Below are 23,674 nucleotides of genomic sequence, written 5' to 3' on the forward strand. Positions count from 1 at the left end.
TAGTTTCGGTGAAGTTTAATAAACTCAACCGTCTGCTCCTTGCTATCTAAAATATAACGGGACACCGGAGTATATTCTCGAGCATCTCACACTTCTGATAATCAGTTGTCTGCTTGATGTTTATTCAGCTGTGTAAAAACGATAACTTTAAGCTCAGCCAAACTGACTTACTCAGGAACAAATAAAATAAATAAAAAAAATAAATAAAAAAAAGCCAAACAGTAACATTAAGTTATCTAAGTGACTTATATATATTTAAGCTGAGTAGTGAAAGACTGTGGTGAGTTTGAAAACTATTTGCCGGGAGTCCGGTGTTCTCACGGGCTCTAGTGAGCCCTGCCCCCGGCTAACTATCGAGCTGGTGGGTAACAGACGTCTCCGAAAACGTCGGAGCGCTTTTGAAAATATGTGGCGTCTTGATAAACTGAGCAGATATTTGAGGTTTATACAGCTACATTCTCGGCTGAAAATCTGTTAAACATTTATTTTGTGACCCAGAAAGAATAATAAGAGTAATATTAAAACGAACTAGCCGTCACCATTGTTGTAAACTAAGCAGGGCCGCATTATGAATTCTGGGACACAGCTTCTTCTTCTTTGGGGTTTAACGGCAGCTGGCATCCTTGTACATGCAGTGCTGCCATCTTCGGTTTCAGTCAGTTATTGCAGTCTTAAATCCTGCTACTTATTCCTGCGTCTTTTGGGATCTTACAAAGCTTCAAACGACGCATCGACTATTAAATTAGTTGTTGACGATTTTGATAGTCGACTAATCGTGGCAGCCCTAGTGCCAAGTGAAGGGTGGATTTGACAGAGAAGCAAAGGACAACTGCTGCCCAACTACAGTAGGTCATTGGATAATATCTGTGGTCAAATGCCTTTGAGTCAAATAGCAGCAGATATTCACAAAATGGATTTAATATTTTATTCAGCATGACTTGAAACTTGCATCAAAAACGGGGTTCGCTGAGGTCAGAGTAAAGGAAGCCGAGGGCCATTTTCCAGTAGACTTCCAGTGTTTTTGAGCGAGTTGCCACCTGCTGGCCATTAAAAAAAAGATGCACTTTTAAGGCACTTTCACGTTGGCATTGTTTTTCAAACTAAAGTCAGAGTACTCACTGTCAGCTTTAAAGTAGTTTACATTCGCAGCAAGTTAATGCAGTGGTTTCACTCATTTTATACATACCACCGAATTATAGGTTAAAGCAGCAAACTGTATAAACATGTTAAAGTCAAAACATTTTGTATATGTCATGTTAAAACTTTTGCAGTCAATGAACAAACCACAGTTTACATTTAGCACTAGTTAAAAATAAGTCAATTGGTGTAAAAATTATTTTTTCAAAAGCAAACTATGGTATTATATAACAGAATATGCTTAAATTAAAACTCAAATCTTGCTCCAAATCTTCCTTGTCGGGTCAGTGTTCAGAGCAAAAAAAAACCCCCAAAAAAACCAAAAAAACAAAAACAAAACCCTGACATCATTTCTTAGCTAAATTGTGCTTTCACTGCCTCTTTTCTTATTCTGTCCATTATAAACTCTAAATAAGCAGAAGGAAAGCACTGCGGCAAGGAGCATGACAAAAAGAAAGATGAGGGATCCCCACACTCCTGGGGTCAGGGCCTTTCTCAGCTCCAGTTGCTCTCCTGGCAACAAATTGCTTAAACTCAGCATGTAGCCCAGAGCCCAACCCACCATGGTGTCAGCAACCTGCAGGGTCAGCAACATAATGATGTGAAAATATTTGGATCAACTCCCATCCATTTGCAATGGAGCATTGACATGTTTTGTTTTTAACTGGAAAGAGATAATAATCACCTTCTTCTGGAAAGAAATGTGTGGGAATGTTGTGTCATTGAAGCCATATCCTCTCAACATGAGAGTATTGAGAAACACAGAGGCAGCACAGTAGTAATGCAAACGGGACTTTTGCTCTGGAGCGAGAAGCATCATCTGGAAAAATACAATAAATATTTTCACATGCTGCCAGAAACAGATGTTCTGGATAAGTAAAGCATGAATAGAAAAGGTGATTACTTGGGTGAAACTCATGCTGCACACTTTTTTGGTCACATCCTGTAGTTCCGAAGGAGAGCTAGCAGTTATGCCAGTGACTTGTTGAAGGAATGAGTGAACATAGAAGAAAGCAGAGAAAGCCTGAAAACAGAAAAGGGAAAAGAAAAAAAGCTTGTATGTAAAAAGTGATACAGCTACAGCACAACAATCAAATAAAAGTTAGCCATGTTGAAAGGCAACCGTGTAAAGTTAACTATATTCAGCAACGTCAAGCAACTGCAGAGTTGATTGACCTCTGACACAGTAGGAAACGCAATAGAGGGTTACCCAGGCAACCGGAGCCTGGAATTAATACTAGTGGGTCATCATCAGGGTCATCCTGTGTGGATGGAGCTTCAAGATATGTTTTGATTTATATGCACTTACCACCAGTACAGTTAAATGGTAGCTCACCCTGGATAGAATATAAATGCTTTCCACTCAAGATCGCGTTGGTGCAACATGCCTTCTCTTGAATAGAACTATGGGGTATCTAAAAGGCAAAAGCCAAACACAAATGATGCCTTTGAAAAACTAAGCAGCAATGTCTCTTTCCAAAGATCAAAACCCCTTCAAAATGTGTAAGATTTGTGAAGAGGTCACATAGGAATCATTTTAGAAGACATCTCTACCATGATTGTTCACAAAATAATAAAACATTGTTTAGCAGCTCTAGGTTTGAAGCCAAAAAAGGACCAATATAAATATAATTTTTTTTGTTTTGAAACAAGACTTGACGGCTCACTGGTAGAAGCTGGTCTGCTGGAGATAGTCCACTATTGTTTCCTTGGTTTATGCAGCGTTTCAGTCCAGGTGAGAGCGATAACACCAATCTGAGATTACAGACCACCTCTATGTAGGCGGTTTCACCATTCTGATATTAGTCCTGCTATGGTGGCATGATCAGTAAATTTGACAACACACCTCTGCCAGTGTTCAGGATAAGAGCGATCTCCCACCCTGATATTCTGGGATCTGTTACTCACGAAACCTACAGCAGCATTCTCACACTGGAGTTTTCCAGATTTAGTTGTGGAGAGCTATGATGACTGCATCCTCCATTGACATGTTTGCTTGATATGCAAATTGTTGTAGGTTGATCAGCGGGGAGGCCCGTCTTAATGTGAGAGAGGATGAGACAGTATAGCAGCTTTAAAACATTAAAGTTTTGTGAAAAGAAATCTGGGATTGTGGCGGCACCTTCGACATACAGGCTGAGCTTTAAGTTCAAGAAAGCATTTGTTCTGCTTCTCTTACCATGAAACCTCCGGTGACATTTGGTTGGAAGACTTTGTCAAATGAGCACTGGGAGAAGGGACAGCTGTTGAAGGAGAAGACTTCAGACACGTTACCCAGACAGTATTCATAGTGTCCGCTGCCATGTACTGTCACAGAAGCATGAGGGTCGTAGGAGCTGGGTTTGTACTTTACTGTACATGGAGAGTCGAGTATACTGCTGAGCTTCACAGTCCTGCTGTGGTCTGCAGGATAGCAGGGGTGAGTGACAGACTGAGGGTAACCCTGAGACTGAGGAAGAGAAAACATTTTGAGTACAATGATCTTATATACATTATACTGGTGGTTTTATTGGAGAAGTTGACCTTAAAAATACATCAGTATAGTTAGATATGTTCCTCTCTACATAGCTGCATGTTTCTACCTTAACTTGCAGCTGACATTTACTGAATGGAGTTCCTAGTAACTCATTTTAATGTGTGCCAGTTTTAAAGCCAGATACCTACACTTACGTTATTCTATTATAGGAGTGAACATTTCTGTGTTACAAAGCTAAAGTCTAATACTACGCATCATTTTAGACTGAAGCCAGGGAGAACCTGAAGTGGCGATTTCAGAAAAAGAGTTTCAGAATCACTGGGCCCGTCCCCTTCTTCATCATTTATGTATTTGGCCGTCTGTATTCGCATTATGACCCAAGTGGTTTTTTTTTTTTGTTGTTTTTTTAACACTGTGGTTAGAAGAATAACTAAGTGACATTCTCTAAATCTCAGCATTTTGCTGATTGGCTCTGCTGCAACATTCCTGGTGCTGCTTAGAAAGTCTGGTTCTGGCAGCAGCAACATCTCAGCTCTATTCTTTGCTCCCTGTAGTCATTCTGTGTTTTTGTGGCAAGATCTAACATTTGGTTAGGCCTAGTGACTGGTTAGGTTTGGGATGAATCTTGTTTTGGATAAATTGATTAGTTCATGTATAAAAGTAATTGATGTAAAATCCTGAAAAACAGTCATTTTGTGGACAGGATTTTTCTTTTGAGCTTTTCTTGTGATTTAAGTGTCACGTTACACTACCTTCATTATATGAGCCAGCAGTGTCATGAGGAACTGGTCCTTCCCATAGCACAGGAAGCTGTGTGTGTACAGAGTATACTCATGACCATAAAGGCGCAGCTTCATCAGATTGTCTTTGTTCTCAATTTTTTCCTGAGTAGCAAATGTTATCTGCGTGGACGCGCCACCCAGATCGAGAGCTCCCACTGTCGGTCTGCTGGGGCTGAACCAGTGCCCCTCAAAGCCATACTGCAAAGGAACAGTCACAAAAACCTGGCTTCATCCAATGTTTGCATCTCTGTTTTGGAAAAGTATTTACAAATTAAACTAATGCCTTACTGAATATATAAAGCCGTTTTCAGAAAACTTGCAATACAAACGCTCTCATAATGTTATCAATTTGCTGGTGAAGTTTCACAGTGACAGCAATAACTGACTTCTAGTCTCCTCATAAATAATATTGCAGATTCCTACTGATTTTCACATTTACACACTTGGATACCTTAATAAAGTTCTCTGAGAGATAGTTAACTGTGACCCATCCATATGCCCCCTCTTCTTTGCCACTCAGTATGGCTGCTCCCCGGTAGTCGAAAGGGTAGGACTGGATTTTTTGTCCCACTTCCTTCAGAATCTGAGTGGACAGCTCTGGACTAGATAAGCTGAACAAGGAAAAACAAATAAAAACAAATATAATCAAGATTTTTAGTGATAAGACTTTCAGCAAATCATTAGGAAGAATGATGATCATGATGATAATTATGAACACTTCATTATTAAAAAACAAAACAAAACAAAAAAAAAACAAAACACACAACACAAAAAACAAACAAAACCCTTCTACTGTAAGCTTCAGGCACAAGTTTTAAAACTGCAAATCAGGGGTATCAAACATAAGGCCAGGGGAGCAGAAATGCCCACCAAAGATTTACATTTACTTAATTGCTTCATAACAGAAAAGGCAAAGACGAAATAAAGTTACTAGAAGTACTATAGAACATTATGATTTTTTATTTATTTATTTTTAATCTGTTCATTACCTCTGCATGAGACAAATATGCAGACAGGAACTAAAGAACAGATTAAAGTCAAAACTAACATTTAAATTATATGAAATCTTTTCCAGATATTTTCCAAGCTATAAGTCATCCTTATGAGGTCTTTAGATCTCCCAGTAAATTTAAATTAAAGGATGATGATTATTATTATTATATTATTATTATTATTATTATTATTATTATTATTATTATTATTATTATTATTAATAGAGTTTAGAATAAGCTGAAGTCAAGATTGTGTGTCACATTAAAGTTTAGTGTCAGTGCTACATGAAAAACATTTCAGTAAACATTCATGCTGATACTCGTCAGTAAAACCCACAAACAAAACAGCTCAAACTATAAAATGAGGTGGTGTATTTGTGTATGGAAATGCATTTGTGACAAAACAGCTTTTAAAACACATTTGCAAGAATCAAATGATTTACGCACGCATACAAGTTAGACTGAGTGACTGTCCAGCTGTTTTCCGCTGCATATTTGATTGAGTTATGGTACACATACAAGGACAGGGTGCCTTCTTCCAGACAAGATGTTTAAATCCATACTTGATAGCTGCCTAAACCCAATCAGGCAGTTTTGCTGGCTAAACTGAAAATAAAAAGGATGGATTCCTGTCTGCAGGCAACGTTAAGCCACTAAACCAAATATTTGAATACATTTAAACTCTTCTCAATAATGCTTTGCATTTTCAACACTCATACCTTCAATTTTATCTACATGTCTGAATGCCCCGTCACCATCCCCACTCAATGCTCTTAACTTTATAGACTTTGGTTTGACCCCATTGCTGCATGCCCTCCACCAGGCACAATAGAACTGGTACAAATGTAAAACATATCCTGCTCAGGATACTAGAGATCAACACATAAAACAACTTTACACTGTCCAATCAATTCTCTGTGAACTTCAGTGTGTGGATATTGAGGGGATCTACAGGTTTTGAGAGACCCTCAGATGTGTTTGTCTTTCCAATAAGAAATGCAGAGGGAGGAGAGGCTTAAGTGCTTGCAGGTGGCTACAAACACTTTTAAGGTAATTTCCTTATTTTAAAATAACATAACACAGCCAAATTATCCTGAAACATGTGACTTCAGCCCTATGAAATTTGCAATCACTGCTTATTCCTCGTGTTTATATTTTTTCATCCTCAGACCATTCAATGCAACAAGGGTTGCCGCTGAAATAATCTGGCTAAAACGGTCTTAAATGAAGGATTACATTTAAGCTGCTCTTTTACAGAAAACACGTTATGATGGTAAGAAATTTGCAAGAGAGAAACTGAATCTAGGGGAGACCATTTTTGGTGGATACCTCTCATTTTCTGAAGCAGGACCTCTTAGTCTATTATCCAGGAGTCAAACAGGGCTATTCACTGCATGCCAACACAACTGACAACAATTACACATTGTAGGTGGCAATATCATGAAGCTGGTTAGGTTTGTCCAGTCATTACAACAAACAGTGCAACAGCTACTCTGAGAACTCTTCAACAACATTTAGCTTTTTTCACTTTTCTCCGATTTCTTCTGCACTGTAGAAACTTGCTATATTTGGCACAGAAATAATTATATTCCCAACACATTCATCTCCATGAGATTCATCTTGTTTAATGAATGTGTAAGCCGGTTAAAAAGGCCAGTATGGATTGCCATTTTAGCATTATTACAAGATTTACTTGGAACAGGATCAAAATTAAGGTAATGCATAACTAAAACACATGGAAACAAAACAGACACGACTTACTGCAGAAGCCTCATGCCGGCTGTGGCTCCCAGGTACACAGGTGTGAGCTGGTGCTTGTCTTTTGGGATGATCTTCACTGCGTGATCCAGACATGCTTCTAAGCTTTGCCCTGCTGCTCCCGGTTGACCTGCATAACTTGCAATTCCTTCACCTGAGCGAATGATGAACATGTCGAACAAACAAAATCTGTTTGATAACATAATCAACTTTGTGTAATATTCACAAAAATCAGTGTTAGCAATTGTGACCCATATCCTTGTGGTGCTGCAATACAAAAGAATCCAACTACTATCCCAGCTTCCCAGCCAGCTGTATGAAAATCTGCTGAATTGTGTGTGAAATTTTAAAATATTAACGTTATCTAAAGTCACAGAATAAGTAATATTAAAGCAAGTTATCTGCATTAACTCAGAAAAAAAATGATTTGGGAAAAACACTTTATATTTAAATAAGAACGCATATTTCCTCCTCAAGACATCCATCTACAAATCCTTTCTTACAATCGTTTTATTATGAAACATGTCAGCATAAACACCGTGCTCATGAATGACAAGGGGGGAAAAGTTGTTTAACACAGGAATAAAAGCCTTTTACAGGGCAGGAGTGGCAAACCACAAAGCTCAACTCTGACTCGATCCTGACTCATGACTGTTGCTAGGCAAACATTTGCTTTGACATCAGTGCAGTGATGCAATAAAAACGACTCATTCAGAAAAAACTCCATGCAGACTTTCCCACAACCAACTCATCATTAAGATTTCCACTATTTCTCAATTATCAACCAAGTATATAAATTACTATGTGGTGTAATGAGAGTACTCTTCCATTAGATGAAAGGTAAACTGCATGTATATTGTTATGAAATAATGTGATGAACTACACCTAATAGGTTTAACTTAAGAGTAGTTCATTTATAATGAATGTATAAAGTTATGTTGAAACTGGTTAGTCTTCTTTGTTAGCACAATAAAGGCTACTTCTCATTAGATCACTCAATACCGTGAATGAATCTTAGGCAGACTATTTCCTGCTGTGTGGGAAAGAACAGCTGCGGACAAAAAAAACAAAAAAACAAAACAATATCCTGACCTCCTCCTCCCAAGGTTTGTGTGTAAAAATTGCAATTAAAAGAAAGAAAGAAAGAAAGAAAGAAAGAAAGAAAGAAAGGAGGGGAACCCCCCCCCCCCAAAATGCCTTCAATTTCATTGATGTTTTAATTACCATTCAAACTTTGAGCATCTATTGTCCATATGCTATACAACTTTTGCATATATATAACTTTTCCATTTGTCTAAACGAACTGCACCAGCTTCAAATGAACGTATGTGTCAAACAAGTCTGCACGATTTCCTGCCAATATTTGTTGCTGTAAGCACCCTTTGTTTTTCAAGCAAAACTCTACCAATGTTTTTGGTGTGGGAAGTGCTACTTATGATACCTACCCTCAGCATGACATTTGCTATGCTGGGTGACCACGGCTGTGCCATTTTGCTTATTTGCTGGCCACTTGTATATGTATAAAGATGTGTGTGAGGATCCAGCATCCAGGACAATCCCATACTACAGAGAAGGGAAATTCAGGAGAAAAAGCAGTGAAAATACATTTTTTCCACCCTTTACAAAGATTTTTGTGGCAACCGCTTTGAAACAGACCTCAAGTTAATATAGCAGAGTAGCAAAAATGACTATAAGGATCGTGGCGATGTGACCTTCACCATCTGGCTAGAAATGAGGTCAACTGGCAATCATCAAAAGAGCCTTATGGATTTTATATTGTACAAGATCACGTTTGATTTGAGAACAGTGATTCAATTGAAGTTCTACTAATCCAGCAGTATAAGATCTTTAGAAAATAGGACTTTGATGTCCTAACATGTTTTCGTCTTCTTTTAGCTGCTTCCTTTAGGGGGTTGCCACATCTGCCTCCATCTCACCCCATCTGTAGCACCCTCCCCGGTCACACTAACTCTCTGCATGTCCTTCATCCATGAACTGCCTCTGATTTCTGCGTCTGTTTTCCTACCTGGCAGCTCCTTTAAGTATCCTCTCTCTCTCTCCCCCTGCACATGTATAAAATATCTCAGTATCCATAATACATTTTTATTTTATTTTAAATCAGTTTTGTGTTTGTCTGTGGAGTCCTCTTAATGGAGTTGTGCAATGCAAATACTACATCAATCCACACTGCTTAAATAATACAAAGTTTTGGCCCTATGAGAAAAAAATGAACAAGTTCAAGGCTAATGAAAATCATTATTTTAAAGGAGTCATTTCATCTAAAAAAATCAACATGGACCATCTGCTTGACCCTCTCCGAACAACAAACCAAAGTTTGTACACAGAATAATTTCTGTAAAAGTTTAGCTTCAGCTCTTAAATACTTTTATATATTAACTTAAAAGGCACCCTGTTGCCCCACTTTCAGGTTGTTTTATTTCACACTGAAATCTGAGGTAATGGTTGAAAATTAATGTCACACATACTATGAAAGATAAACCTGAATTTTAACTGGTTTTTAAATGAATCAGGAGCTACAATTTGAGCTACACACTTCAACACAAAAACAAGAGTAACAACAACAACAACAACAACAACAACAACAACAGGCCTGCACACAAAAAACGAGATGAGATAAAATGCTTACATTTTTGTTTTTAAATACTTTTATCAGCCAGTTTTTATTCTGGATTTGTATTTTTAGGGAAAATAAGAGATGAACAGAAAAAGTTGTAAAAATTTGCAGATTTCAAATGGAATGACCTGAGTGTAAAATCCATAAATTGAGGAGTAAGACTTTAATAGCATAAAGCATCAACTAAAATACATTTTAATCATTTTCCTTACTTTTAGTTAAATGCACTTCATACACTCCAGTTGTGCTGCCTGCCATATAAACTGCTGTGTTACAATTGTTTTTACTCTACTTGTTTGTGCAAGCCAAACAATTAGTATCTGCAGAAACAGAACTTCAGACATCATCTTATATGCCTGCATGTCACAAGACCAAGACCCATCACGGGTTACTTTAATGAAATGATCTTTGCGACGCATAAATGTTTCACAACTGCATACGTGGTATGACATTTCAATATATGGTTAGAGTGATTTGAAGACAAGCAAACAGCATCCCAGCTTTTTGGAAACGGAGTAATAAGAGGCTTAAGTATGAAATTCTGGAAAAAAAAAAAATGCCTATAATTTGTAATTCTAAGAAGCCAAAACAATGGAGTCAAATTATATTTGGAATCTTTTTTTTTTTTTTAACAGTGTGGGTGCTACAAGTTATCCTGAACTTGTAATATTAACACAGATTCAGCTGTGCTTCATAATTTTAGGATCATGCTTTATGCTACAGTATATGCTCACAGCTGTTTGTAAAATGCTTTGTAGTATAGACATTTAAAGGAAAAGTTTATGCAGCCAGACAGATTTCAATTCTGAGCTGAGTTGCAGGTCTGCGTTGTGCTGCTGTGGATCAATAAATATCAAATCATTACAGCTTCAATGCCTTCTGAAAATAAAGGAATCTGGAGAGTGTGCTGAAATCTGCCCACCCGGGAACCCATGTGACCGACAATGCAAAGGGAAGGGACCACACGCGTCTCATATCAGTGCTGCAGGTGAACGGCAACAATATACAGACATGTTCCTAATCACCCCTAATAATAATTCTTCATTACTGCTGTGCACTCGGCTGGGAGGAATCCCAACACTTGGCAAACAAAACACGAGACGCTCTAATTGTCTGTTCAGTCCTTTCAACACACTGTTGCATTTGTCTCCTCGGAAAAAAAAAGTAGAAGAAAACCTTTGTGCTTGCTTTCTCAGACTGGATTCCCACGTTATTGCTGGGTGGAAGGGGAGCTACATTATAAAAGGGAACCATGGGATATTAAGCTGGTGACACAAAAATGAGGGATCAGCAGTAACAGAATTTGGTGTTGAATGGCTCTGCAGCAAGCCACTTGCTACTGACACGGCCCTATTGCGCTAGAAAAATTAAGCATAATATAAAATGTAAATTCAAAATATGGGGCCATAATTAAACATAAAACAGAGCTTAATCCGGACAATAAGCAAGAGTAGTCACTGGCTGTTACATCCAGGTATCAAGGCTAATGTCCTCGAATTCCCTGGTCCCACATTTAATTTTATTTATTTAATTTAATTTTTTTTTTTTTTTTTAAATGTACCACCTGTTTCACACCCTTCGCACAACACACTGACACGCACCGACCTTACCCTGAGCTCAGGTTCCTCCTGAACATTCTCGGTGGAAATAGTAAGGAGCAGGATTCCGGCAAGTCCAAACACCAGCAGCGCGATGGGGACAAGGTGAGCAGACCGCTGAGCCATGAAGCGAAAGCGTGAAACGCAACTCCTCTCTGCGCCTGCAGGACACTCAAGCGCCTACCTACTGTAATAGCATCCAACTGGGAGAAATGGCTGGCTGCCAGATAACCGGAGGAGTAGTTAAAAAACACTACAGAAGTGAGACATCCAGGAGAAAAGGAGTCTTTAGCTACCCAATCCGAACAGTGCATGCTGGATTTGTTTCCAGATCAGGCGGTGTGCCCATGTGTAAATCATTCGAATGATTTACTGATGATTAATTGAGAACACGCAACTCGGTATACGTCACACCAACAGAGCAACAGCTACAAGTGCAAGCTTATAAGGAAGTATATTACGTAATATGTGAAAAGGTTAGTTATTGAAAAAAGTTATTTATGAGTTTTTTTTTCCAATAAGGCATTTTATTCTTATCATAATAATAAAGCTGCAGTGTCAAACCTATGAAGTTTCCAAATATATGTAAATTTGAAAAATGTTGCTTTTGTCTTAAGTTGCAGTCTGTTTTTAGTTTCGCCTCTCTGTGATTTATCAACATGAATTTGCAACATGAATATGTTTTGGTAAATATATCAGAAAAATAGCATGTCTGTCCAAATATATGTAGATAAAATTCACCTGTCTTAGTGTACAATCAAACATTTCTTCACTGCTGATAGAGCTCCAGATTTGCCTTTCACCAGATGTCAACCCAACAATCAGTGAGTAGTGCTTCGTACCACCACCAACAAAAGAACAAAAAAAGGAATACTGCGTGGAAGAATATTGGATCAAGAGACTGGGAGCTCGTTATCAAAGGAACGCAAAGTAAAGATATCTTAGTTTTCCCTTTGTCACCTGTATTTAGATCAGTGAATGCAAAACACCTTAGGTATCATGTCAGTCATGTGGATATTTGTCATAATGAAAAATGCAAAGTGGATGAGCCACTAATAAATCGGCAGCAACTGTGTGATACTCTGTCAAATGGTCCCAAATCTCTGAGGAATGTTTCTATGTTTCTACCTATGCAATCTATGAATTCTATTTCTAGAATTAAGCCATTCTGAAGGCAAAAAGGAGCCAACCCAGTACAAGCCAGGTGTACCTAATAAAGTGTCCTGTGAGTGTATATCGTCACAAAGAAGAAGTGGAGTGGAAGTTGTACTGTCTGTTTTTATCTGCATTTATCACACTTTTAAACCTTCTCAAACGTCACTACGTCAGCATCTATTATATCCTGTCTCAATCCAAGAATCTGTATAACTCCACGATTTTGCCTCGATAGGTCTCTTATGTCTTTACCACCAGACAGATATCTCGACCGATCATGTTGACTCAAGGTGAGTCTCGCCGCTGCAGCTCAGCCAAAGGTCCACCTTACCAAAGCCAGATGTCAACACTTGCGCCTGCTGTAGCTCATATCAAATCTGGCTCAAGACACATATTTACCAGTTCCACAACTGCCATAAATGCCAAAATGAGCCCAGATTAGATGCAAATAAGTCCACTATATTCTTCATTTGCTACATTGCCTTGTGTCCTGTATTGTATTTTACTTGAGAAAGCAAAGTCAGACCTGAATTTAAATGCCAGCCAAGTCCTTTTCAATGTGCCTCTACTGAATGGGAATGGCTCCAAGGCTACTCGAACCATGGAAGGAAAAATGTTTTGCCATGGCCAGAGCTGCAGAGAATGGAGTGGCCTGCTGTTCATTTATATTCAGCAGTTAGCTTGGGTGGAGCTACTGACTAATTGCTGCTCAGGCACTTTATTGTTAATTCAACACAGAAAGGAAAACATATGATTCATAATTATTTAATCATGAATGGAACTGGGTGGTTTAAACTGACAGAAATCCTAGTTTCTGGACTGAAGAGCTGCAGAGCTGGTTGTTTTCAACCAGTATTTGCATTTGAATAGGTGCAGCCTTAAACCCGACTTGCAAATTGTTCTCTGCTGAATGATGTCTTATCACCAGAGGCCTATACTTTGTTTGTACAAGTGCTTTTTTAAAGTCTATTTTTTGCTGAATTCCTTTTTTTTTTTTTGACAAGCTCTAAATTTAGCAGAATACATAATGAGTTATTTTGAAAGAGTTTCTGAATATCATCTCTCCACATTATCACTCATAGCACAAATTGTTATTGCTGCATCATTCACTGTCAATATTCCATATGAGTTTATCTGTCTTCAGGAAGATGTGAGATGTAAATGGCACATGGAATAAATGCAGCACTTTAATGCATATAATGTATCACAAAGCTAAATCATTCCCTCCCTTCTAGTGACTTCACATCAATAGACATGGCACATTTATTGCCATTGTGACAAATAATAAAATACCATTATCTTTCCATTCCTTGCTTTCCCAACACATTCACAAATAGAGTGATTAAGCCGCTGGTAATAAATGTATGCCTGTCTAACGTCGATAATGAGCCAAGACCATCGAGGCCTAAATGACAGATATGAGAAAATGAACAGATATTGTTTTTCTTCCCTCAAAGGGTATGTAATCAGTTCTGTCCATTTGTCTCTCTGTCTGTTTGTTAGCAGTCTGGGACTCTGTTAAGTCTAATTGTTGAATGTTGTCATTATGTTCTTAAATTTGTACAGTCTTGGTTCAAGCAGTAGGATCAAGACATTCCTTTGATCCTGAGCACCTCTCCAGCCACTCTGTGCTGGGGGAGGTTTTATTGCAGAAACATCCTATCTGAGAGATCTGTTTCTTGTGATGTTTCTTCCTGCTTTTATGACCCTTTTGGTCAGCAGGAGGTCACACACACATACACACACACACACACACACACACACACGTTCTTGCACATGCATATAGGTGCTTACTCATACATAAACACACCCCTCTTGGTCTTTGTAACCAAGAGGGGTCTTACGAGGGGAGGTGCTTTTGCTGTGATGTGTATTGTAACAGTTTGTTAATAAATAGCTACGGGGACAGCTGCTCTTTTGAAGGACTTTGGGCTGGAGTCAGGTTAGGAGTGTGAGCTCCAAGAGCTGGTTCTTGAGCAAAGACTTCCCTTGCTAGCAAGTAAAAGATGTTCGTCTTGTTTTTGTCGTTAACGAGAATAAGTTTCTAAACTAGCGGGGCTTGTGGAAACACAGACCCAACAGACTCACAGTTTGTAAAATATTGTTTTCAAATTTTGTGTGTTGGTAGATACCAGTAACATCTCAAACTGATTTCATTTTGGTAGAAATCACGTCAAGGTCAAGGTCACACCAAATGTGCAACTCAGGAAAATTTTTACAATATTATTATTAATATTTTTATGGAATGTCTTCAAACTTCACAGCAATATACTAAACCTCAGGGGACGTGGGTACCTAGGTTGTCTAAGCGTTTGACCTTGACCTTCTTTGTAACCAGCAAAGGTTCGGAGATACTGGGAGAAGTCAGACTAGAGAAGGTAAAAAGAAAACAAAAACAGAAAAAGAGATTCACATGGTAACCTTAACCATGTATCAAGTTCCTGCTGGAGGAGGAGGTGGCAACAAAACGATATGACCAGGACATGTGACAAGTACCATCACCTTGTGTTTTACTATGTTTTTTTTTCTCTATATCACATACAGAGGCTCTTTGACCCTCTGTATGTGATATTGGCCTATACGAGGTGGAAAAAGAATTAAAGTGAATAACAATAAGACATTGTGCTTCAAGTGACAGGAAGATACAGTTTTTTCTTATTCAGCATTTGGTTACACTAAATGGCACTCTAAGGAGAGGATTTTAGACTTTTCAAAATCCTTTATAGTTCCCATGATATATCTGTTGTCAAAGCTTACCTGGGTCATTTCCAAGATTTCCTTATTTCATAACTCCAGGTTGTAGCATAGGTTGTACGACAAAACTTTATTAACCTCTGGGCCTAAGCATAAATAATCCAGATGGCGTGACTTTCCAGACATCTCCTTCTGGAGCCAGTTCTTTTCACACACATGACAGCAGGCCATAGCATGTTTTGTGTGTATAAGTCATTTCTTTCCAATTTTCTGGAAACTTAGGCTTGTTTTTGCATGCCCTGTTGTCTGTTTGCTTGAATCCTGTTACATACCTTAAGAGTTTTTGTCTCCCATAAACTAAAAGGTTATTGCTGTTCATCTAAACCTTATGTCACAGACCTTTTTCACAGCAGTCAGTATAATTTGCTGCTGTCGAAAAAGCACTAGTGTCGCCAATAATGACAACAATGGGTCTGTTCTATTCAGATGTCTCAGTAAAGCAGGGCAGTGTGACAGTGAGCCAGCACGAACAGCATCTGGAAGTCAGCTATCATTATTATTATGTATAACAAAATAACTACTACTTTAAGTACACTGAACAAAAATATAAACGCAACACTTTTGTTTTTGCTCCCATTTTTCATGAGCTGAACTTAAAGATCTGAAACATTTTCTACAAACACAAAGGACCCATTACTATCAAATACTGTTCACAAATCTGTCTAAATCTGTGTTAGTGAGAACTTCAGGTTTGCCGAGATAATCTGTCCCACCTCACAGGTGTGGCATGTCGAGGTGCTGATTAGACAGCATGAACATTGCACAGGTGTGGCTTAGACTGCCCACAATAAAAGGCCACTCTGAAATATGCAGTTTGATCACACAGCACAATGCTACAGATGCCGCAAAACCAGTCAGTATCTGGTGTGGCCACCATTTGCCTCACACAGTGCAACACATAGATGTGTTGCACTGTGTGAGGCAAATGGTGTGCAATGGGCATAGAGTTGATCAGGTTGTTGATTGTGTGAACATTGCACAGGTGTGCCTTAGACTGCCCACAATAAAAGGCCACTCTGAAATATGCAGTTTGATCACACAGCACAATGCTACAGATGTCACAGCTTTTGAGGGAGCATGCAATTGGCATGCTGACTGCAGAAATGTCTACCAGAACAGTTGCCTGTGAAATGAATGTTCATTTCTCTGCCATAAGCCATCTTCAAAGGCGTTTAAGAGAATTTGGCTGTACATCCAACCAGCCTCACAATTGCAGACCACATGTAACCACACCAGCCCAGGACCTCCACATCCAGCATGTTCACCTCCAGGATGGTCGACCAGGTGGAGGCCAGCCACCCAGACAGCTGCAGCAACAATCGGTTTGCATGAAAGAATTTCTGCAAAAACGGTCAGAAACCGTGTCAGGGAAGCTCATCTGCATGCTCATGGTCCTCATCAGGGTCTAGACCTGACTGCAGTTCATCACTTTAACCAACTTGAGTGGACAAATGCTCACATTCAATGGCATCTGGACGTTGGAGAGGTGTTCTGTTGACAGATGTTTTTACTGTTCAGGGCAGATGGCAGACAGCTTGTGTTGCGTCATGTGGATGAGCAGGTTGCTGACGTCAATGTTGTGGACTGAGTGGCCCATGGTGGCAGTGGGGTTATGGACAATGAACACGAGTGCATTTTATTGTTGGCATTTTGAATGCACAGAGATACCGTGTTGAGATCCTGAGGACCATGGTTGTGCGTTTTATTCATGACCATAACCTCCTGTTACAGCATGATAATGCATGGCCCCATATTGCAAGGATCTGTACACAATTCCTTGGAAGCTGAAAACATCCCAGTTCTTGCATGGCCAGCATACTCACCAGACATGTCACCCATTGAGCATGTTTGGGACGCTCAGCTCGGCGTATATGACAGCGTGTTCCACTTCCTGCCAATATTCAGCAACTTTGCACAAGTATTGAAGAGGAGTGGACCAACATTCCACATGCCCACAATCAACAACCTGATCAACTCTATGCCCATTGCACACCATTTGCCTCACACAGTGCAACACATCTATGTGTTGCACTGTGTGAGGCAAATGGTGGCCACACCAGATACTGACTGGTTTTCGGCATCTGTAGCATTGTGCTGTGTGATCAAACTGCATATTTCAGAGTGGCCTTTTATTGTGGGCAGTCTAAGCGCACACCTGTGCAATGTTCATGCTGTCTAATCAGCACCTCGACATGCCACACTTGTGAGCTGGATTATCTCGGCAAACCTGAAGTTCTCACTAACACAGATTTAGACAGATTTGTGAACAGTATTTGATAGTAATGGGTCCTTTGTGTTTGTAGAAAATGTTTCAGATCTTTAAGTTCAGCTCATGAAAAATGGGAGCAAAAATAAAAGTGTTGCGTTTATATTTTTGTTCAGTGTAGATATATTCATTCCTCCTTCCATCCATCCAAAGACTTAGTTTTAGGGCTATGCAGGCTCTTTTAGATGTTTCTTTTTGGTAAAGTCTAATCTGCCTTCCTGTTCTTTAATGTAACTGTTGGGTTTCACCTTATTATAAATGCTTTGTATTCACATGAGGCATCTTTTGCTTGTAGCCCTTGACAAAAAAACTCCTACCTCCTTGAGTGTGTTCTTGACTTGGTTGATGTTTTGATGGTGTTTTTCTTAACCATCGGAAAAAATCGGTCATCATGCACTTAGGTTGTCTTCTGTGGTCGTTCAGGCCCCTCAGTGTTGCTGACGTGGCCAGTGTATCCAAAGTTTTTAAGAGTATATTAGATTGTTGATTTGGCAGATCTTAAAGGTTTTGGTCTGTCTTACAAGGTTATTTTGCTTTTTCAGCCTCACTTCCACTGACATTAATTTGGACCTTATATTTAAAATTACGCTGGAAAAGTATAAAATACAATTTCAACACTTTGAATGTATGTGTGAAATAATTGACTTACATACCTTTATAAAACTGCATGACTGCACTGCATATTAAAAGCAAACCTGCAAATGTCCTGAGCACAAATCCCAAAACATATTGTGTACATACAGTGGTCTCATCTCAGGACTTGAAATCTGCTTGTTGGTTGATGGCTGAGCATTATAACGACTCTGACAGACTGTCTGCTGTGATTAGGACAGAAAGTCAGTGCACCAAGACAAATATCTCACCTCCTGCTTCTGCAACATTTGCATTAATTAATAGTGACAGCTGAGATATGACCAAAGATGACGCTCATAATTAAATTTCAGATTACACTTAATGTGATTTTGATGTTAGCGCTATGCTTCATCCAAGAAAACAGTGGTATAATTACAGCTGCTGAAATGTCAAATTATTAACCCTTACATTAGGAAAGCTGCTGAAATACAAGTTTAAATCAGCTATTTTATATGAGTAACTCTACTGAGAGTTTTAGAGGAAAAACTAAAAGCTGGTTTCATAACCCTTGTGGATATTTAACAAATTTAACAAATTTCCCACGTGTGGGACTAATAAAGGTTATCTTATCTTATTAACCAAAATAACTAAATATGTCAACTAACAGATGCAACTAAAACAAGTTGGCTAGCAGAATCCTTCTGAACTAATCGATAATGTTACTAATCATGCTGATATACTCACAGCAATACTGCTGTCATGTTGACCTGCGAATGAGATTCATGTTACAATGCAGAAATGTACTATGGTTAATATCTACAAAGATTTTATGGCTGTTTTTTGAGATATATCAGTTGGGACCAAACTGAGAAGCAGCTGAGGAGAACATGTAAAAAGTACTTCAGACACAAACGTTTGCTTTGCATTATACTTTTATAACAATGAGTAAAAGCAGCAGACAACTATACAGTCTAAATGTAGACAACAGAAACAAAGCTATGGGGATTCACAAACTTTAACCTATATCACTAGACTTGGCTAGTTGGACAGGTGGCCTCAGGTTTGACTCTAGATCACTTTGGTATACAGAGGAGTTATTAGCTTCTTGCAGTCATGTGCAAGAAGCTCAGATGGGTGTGTATGAAAAAGAAGCCCAAATCATCACCCCTCCACCACCGTGCTTGGCATTTAATATGAAGTGTGTGTGCTGATATGCTGTGTTTTGTTTACTGCAAATGTGGTTCTGTGCATTATGGCCAAACATTTCTACTGTAGTCTCATCTGTCTGAAGGACATAGTTCCAGGAATCTTGTGGATAGTTCAGATGGAACTGTGTGAACCTGGGTTATGCTACCATTTTCTTAAATTTGTTTAGTCTTTTTTCTACCTTTGCACTTGTGAATGTTAACATTTATCATACTAAATGAGACCTGTAGAGTCTGAGATGTAGCTCTTGGATGTTTTGCTGTTTCTCTGAGCATCGCACGGTCAGACCTTGAAGTGAATTTGTTGAGAGGCCCACTCCTGAGAAGACTGTAGTATTGTGTTTACACATCTGGATGCTTAAAACCATGAAATTGCCAAAACATCTGCGTTTATAGAACTGCCAAAATTTTCAGACAATCAGTTAATCAAGTGAATTTGATTAGCAGCATATGTCTCCTACTTTCACTCTTAATTTCTATGGCTGCAGTAATGATACACTAAGTTTTTCACAGACCTGCATGGAGTGGCTGTAGCCCTATTTGTACTTTTTTTGCTTGCCTTGATTATATGACATTGTGTAGATGTCATCAATTAACTGAAAGAATTACTTGACATTGACGAGAGAAATAGTTGTTAGTTGGAGCCCTATATTTAGCATATTAAAGCAAAGGATTCATTAGACATGACAATGTAAGTGTATTTTATTTACAGGTGTATAAACAACATGATTCAATGCAAGATCATCACTGGAAAAGGTAAGAAAAACAAGTGAATATTCCCTTAATGTTTGTGTGCGTGTGTGTGTGTGTGTGTGCATATATGCATGTGTATATGTGTGTGTTGATGCATGCCTGTGTATCACACCTGTTTTGTGTTTGTGTAACTATAGTATAAGACATTCCCAGCTGCAGTCATTGTACGAGCTCATGAACCTCATCTACACAGAGCCAGACTCTATTTACATTTCATTCAACTTTAAGTGCTCCTCACGGCTCAGCTAACTGTACATGGCAACAGCACGCATCCAAACTAAAGCACTAATAATAACACATAAGCATGCACAGGCCTGAATGAGATCAGAAGCAACCTCTTTGCTCAAATTAAAATCATTTAATCCTATAAAGACTTTGTAGATCCTGCTCTGTTTTTTCTCAATAAAGCAAATTAAAAAGGAAACGATACTTTACAGTATGACTGTCGTTCTGTTTTGGGAATCGGTGTTTTGTTTAAATACAGTTTGGGGAGACTCCTCATCATAAAGTGCTATACAGTGCCATACACCCGAAAGAATGTTACAGTTTTCTTCAGAGCAGTGGTTTCTCATCTCCAGAAATTGGGAAACGGCCTGTTTTTGCATCTAACCAAACCTGCACATGTGCTTGCAAGCTGAGCGAAGCTTTCAAATTCACTCGGCTTCCTTCGTGTAAAAGTTCTCCGGCGCTGCACAGGGGAGGAGGTTTTGCATGAAAGACCGAGTGCTGGTTGGGTGAAAAACCTGGCCCTTTGATGCAACCCCTTGGAGACTGGAAATGAGAAAGACTGCAGTGGCGGCGGCAGGAGAGAGGAAGAGAGAGGGCGTCCCAAAACAGCAGCATGGCTCACAGCCAACTGTCTCAAATATGGCTGAATATGAAAGACACCACTAGTATTTAACTAATTAAGTAGGATGTGATTTCTTATATCACCTGCATATGTCGTGCTATAAATAGTAGTAAAGCTAAATACTTCAAACTTGAATTGTTGTTAAAAATAGAAACACATGCAAATTTTGAGGTTAGTGCAAAATAAAAGTGGGGAAAGGTTCAATTTGTTCATCACCAGAAGCTGATGTATACCCTTGCCCAAGCACACCCATGCCTTCATCATCTTCTCTGGATGACATGGTTAGCCAACTGCCTTCTGTAGTGCCATTATTAGTGTGGATAAAAACACAGGTATATCCTATTAAAAAATACTTGACCTCCATCGGAGCTTACAGACCATTTTGTATTGCAGTATATGTTGTTAAGAAATATTAAATATTGTGACTTCTAGGCCCTAAGTGGAAGTGAAATGTCCAGTACAATACTCGCAGCCAAACTGGTTCATCCATAAATTTAGCCGAACTAACCTGGCTTGCTAAAAGCTATAGAGTTGCTTGGGAAATTGGAAAACATCAAACATTAAGTAAATGTGTGCAATTAAAGGGACAAAACAACATTAAATAAGTTAGGTAATAATATACAGAAGGAAAAGATTATATATGTCGGATGGGTTCTTCTGTGCATGCTCAGGGACCCTACGAACATTAAAGTCATTTCGTCTTTAAAAAAAAAAAAGATAAAAGAAAAAGAAAGGTGCAAGTTGAGTGTTTTCAGCCAGTTCCTCAGCAAGCAGTTTCCTCAAAAGCTCCGCTGGCAGGCAGTGAAATAAAAGCTTCGGTTTTGGCTTCCTCTCCTCCTCTCCTTGGGGAGTGAACCTCATTGTCGCCCTCTCCGTTTACACCACTGTGCTGACAGACGGGTCAGACAAGTTGAGTTGGCCCGTGACGTCAGTGGGTGGGTACTGCTGCAGAGGTGAAGAAAAACAGGGCGGAGGAAGAGAGACACATAACAGGGTGTCATTTCTTGACAAAATTTAGTGTCCCTTTTGTTGCCGATGTTGTTGTTGTCCTAGCATTGTCTAAATATTAATTTTAATTTAGGTAACAACTGTGTTCTGCAGAAGCTGGATGTTGCTCTAACCCCTCTCAGGCAGACTTTAATTTTGTGTCATTTTCTTTAAAGTCTGAATTTTTGTAGAACAGTTTGTGCCTGGGGTGGGCTAGTTTCGGAGCTGACGTAAGATCCCGAGAGTCTTGACAACAGCAGTCATTTATTTTTTTATTTTATTTTTTGCCTCAGCAACATGACTGGGTGATAACTTCCTGCCATGGATAAAATGGGCAGCTCATTTATCACCCCCACAGTCATCTGTGTGCATGCAGACAGGCAGCTTCTCTATATTTAGCTCAAGAGGAGAACATGAATTTTGGGCTGATTGCACAAGTGCTGCTGTGTCCGACTCTTACGTCCAATCCCTGCATCACTGTGCTTCTTTAAGAGCAGAATATGTTGAATTATAGGCTTCTACAATGCTGAGAGGGGAGGCAAGATCCCATATCCATGCATGTGCTTCGTTTGAGTGTTTTTTTTAGTGCTTTTGGCAGCAGTAAGCCATTTTTTAAAATGTTATCTTTTACATAGAAACACAGAAATCTTACATTACAGAATCCGCTTTATACATCATAAATCGAGTTTGCAGAACATGTTGTTTTTGTAGAATTGCTTCATGTTTTGAAACACAGTGAGATTGGGTGGAGTAACTGCATTATGTCCTTTATAATTCAGCTAATTTCCAACATGCCAATCAAAATTCTGACTCACAGTGCTGTGTTGCAAAGCATGCAGGAAAGCATCTTTTCTTTTTACATTATGCACATTACTACTGCACATTAATGACGTTCAGAACCAAAACAGGGAAGGTGTACCCGTCTCATTTGTCACTTTTTTTGATTTAAGCACCTCTCGTTTTAAGCCGATAGAGCCGATACATTCAAGCATGTGAGTTTCAGAAGTTGGTATGATGCAACTAACATGCTGACAGATGTGGGGGCATCCAGACTGAATGGGAAAATTGTTGCTTTTTATTTTAAGGTAATAAATAGGAGTCAGAGTGGATGTCCCTCATCTCCTTGACCCGCAAGTTGCATCATCACATAGCTTACAGCCCCCATTTGGGTCTCCACATGTCTTGTACCTTGAGGGCCTGCTAACAGCGCACCCTACTGGGGTCAAGTGGACCAGCAAAAGAGAAACACTTCACTGACATCACAACCACAGTTAAAAGCTACTTATTCAGCACAACTAAGATGACGTTTTTTTGTTGGGGTTTTTTGTCATATATGGAACAGCTACAAAGAGTATTACTACTTCTACGGTTACTACATCTATGACAGTTAAAGTAATTAGCATGCTTGTAGAGGGAGAGAGGAGCAGTGTGGCATGTGGGTGAGGGACACTGACACTCAAGTCCATTGATATCCATTAATAGAAAAGAAGAACATTTATATAAAATCAAAAATAATGGTCAAAGACTGAAGATGGTAGGTCTTTCAGTTGGAGCATCTTTTGTAATTACACTAAATCCCGTTTCATTTTACACTTTGAGACATTTTCTTCCCCCAATAGGGCTCCCAAACCAGCATCCGAAACCTCATACAGACAAAGTGGCAGTGGCGATCCCGCTCTTCTTCTCATAAAATGAAAGAAATTCTATTGGAAAAACGCCGGGGAAGAGTAAAGGTGCTTGGCTTCATTGCTGA

General features: G+C 39.1%; 2 protein-coding genes across 12 annotated transcripts in view; both read right to left on the reverse strand.

Annotated features, from left to right (window-relative positions):
• Positions 1-768: 768 nt before the first annotated feature.
• Positions 769-11,771, reverse strand: LOC102301990 (ectonucleoside triphosphate diphosphohydrolase 2). The gene is made up of 9 exons (XM_005941347.2): positions 11,391-11,771; positions 8,591-8,708; positions 7,149-7,299; positions 4,847-5,006; positions 4,366-4,593; positions 3,317-3,586; positions 2,042-2,161; positions 1,823-1,957; positions 769-1,714 (listed from the first exon to the last, which is right to left on the reverse strand). The coding sequence occupies exons 1-9, from the start codon at positions 11,502-11,504 to the stop codon at positions 1,496-1,498; spliced, it is 1,515 nt and encodes a 504-aa protein (XP_005941409.1). The 5' UTR covers positions 11,505-11,771; the 3' UTR covers positions 769-1,495.
• An 8,247-nt stretch (positions 11,772-20,018) lies between these two features.
• The window catches only part of grin1a (glutamate receptor, ionotropic, N-methyl D-aspartate 1a), a 37,254-nt gene continuing 33,598 nt past the window's right edge, over positions 20,019-23,674 (reverse strand). For all 11 annotated transcript variants that reach the window (XM_014339750.2, XM_014339752.2, XM_014339756.2 and 8 more), the window contains one exon: positions 20,019-21,879. In XM_014339750.2, coding sequence (XP_014195236.1) covers positions 21,811-21,879 — 69 coding nt within the window. In that variant the 3' untranslated portion in view covers positions 20,019-21,810. The remainder of the gene's footprint in view (positions 21,880-23,674) is intronic.

This window comes from Haplochromis burtoni, unplaced genomic scaffold (genome assembly GCF_018398535.1).
Source record: "Haplochromis burtoni strain Fernald_Lab_line unplaced genomic scaffold, NCSU_Asbu1 Contig_298, whole genome shotgun sequence".
In the NCBI taxonomy this organism is placed as follows: Eukaryota; Metazoa; Chordata; class Actinopteri; order Cichliformes; family Cichlidae; genus Haplochromis; species Haplochromis burtoni.

Bases quoted from the DNA above. Each gene is read 5' to 3' on its own strand.
- LOC102301990 (XM_005941347.2), bottom strand. From the start codon at position 11,504: ATGGCTCAGCGGTCTGCTCACCTTGTCCCCATCGCGCTGCTGGTGTTT. The intron at 7,300-8,590 runs GTAGGTATCATA...TCATTCGCTCAG, and splicing joins TAGCAAATGTCATGCTGAGG to GTGAAGGAATTGCAAGTTAT. The intron at 3,587-4,365 runs GTAGTGTAACGT...TCTCTTCCTCAG, and splicing joins TGCTGGCTCATATAATGAAG to TCTCAGGGTTACCCTCAGTC.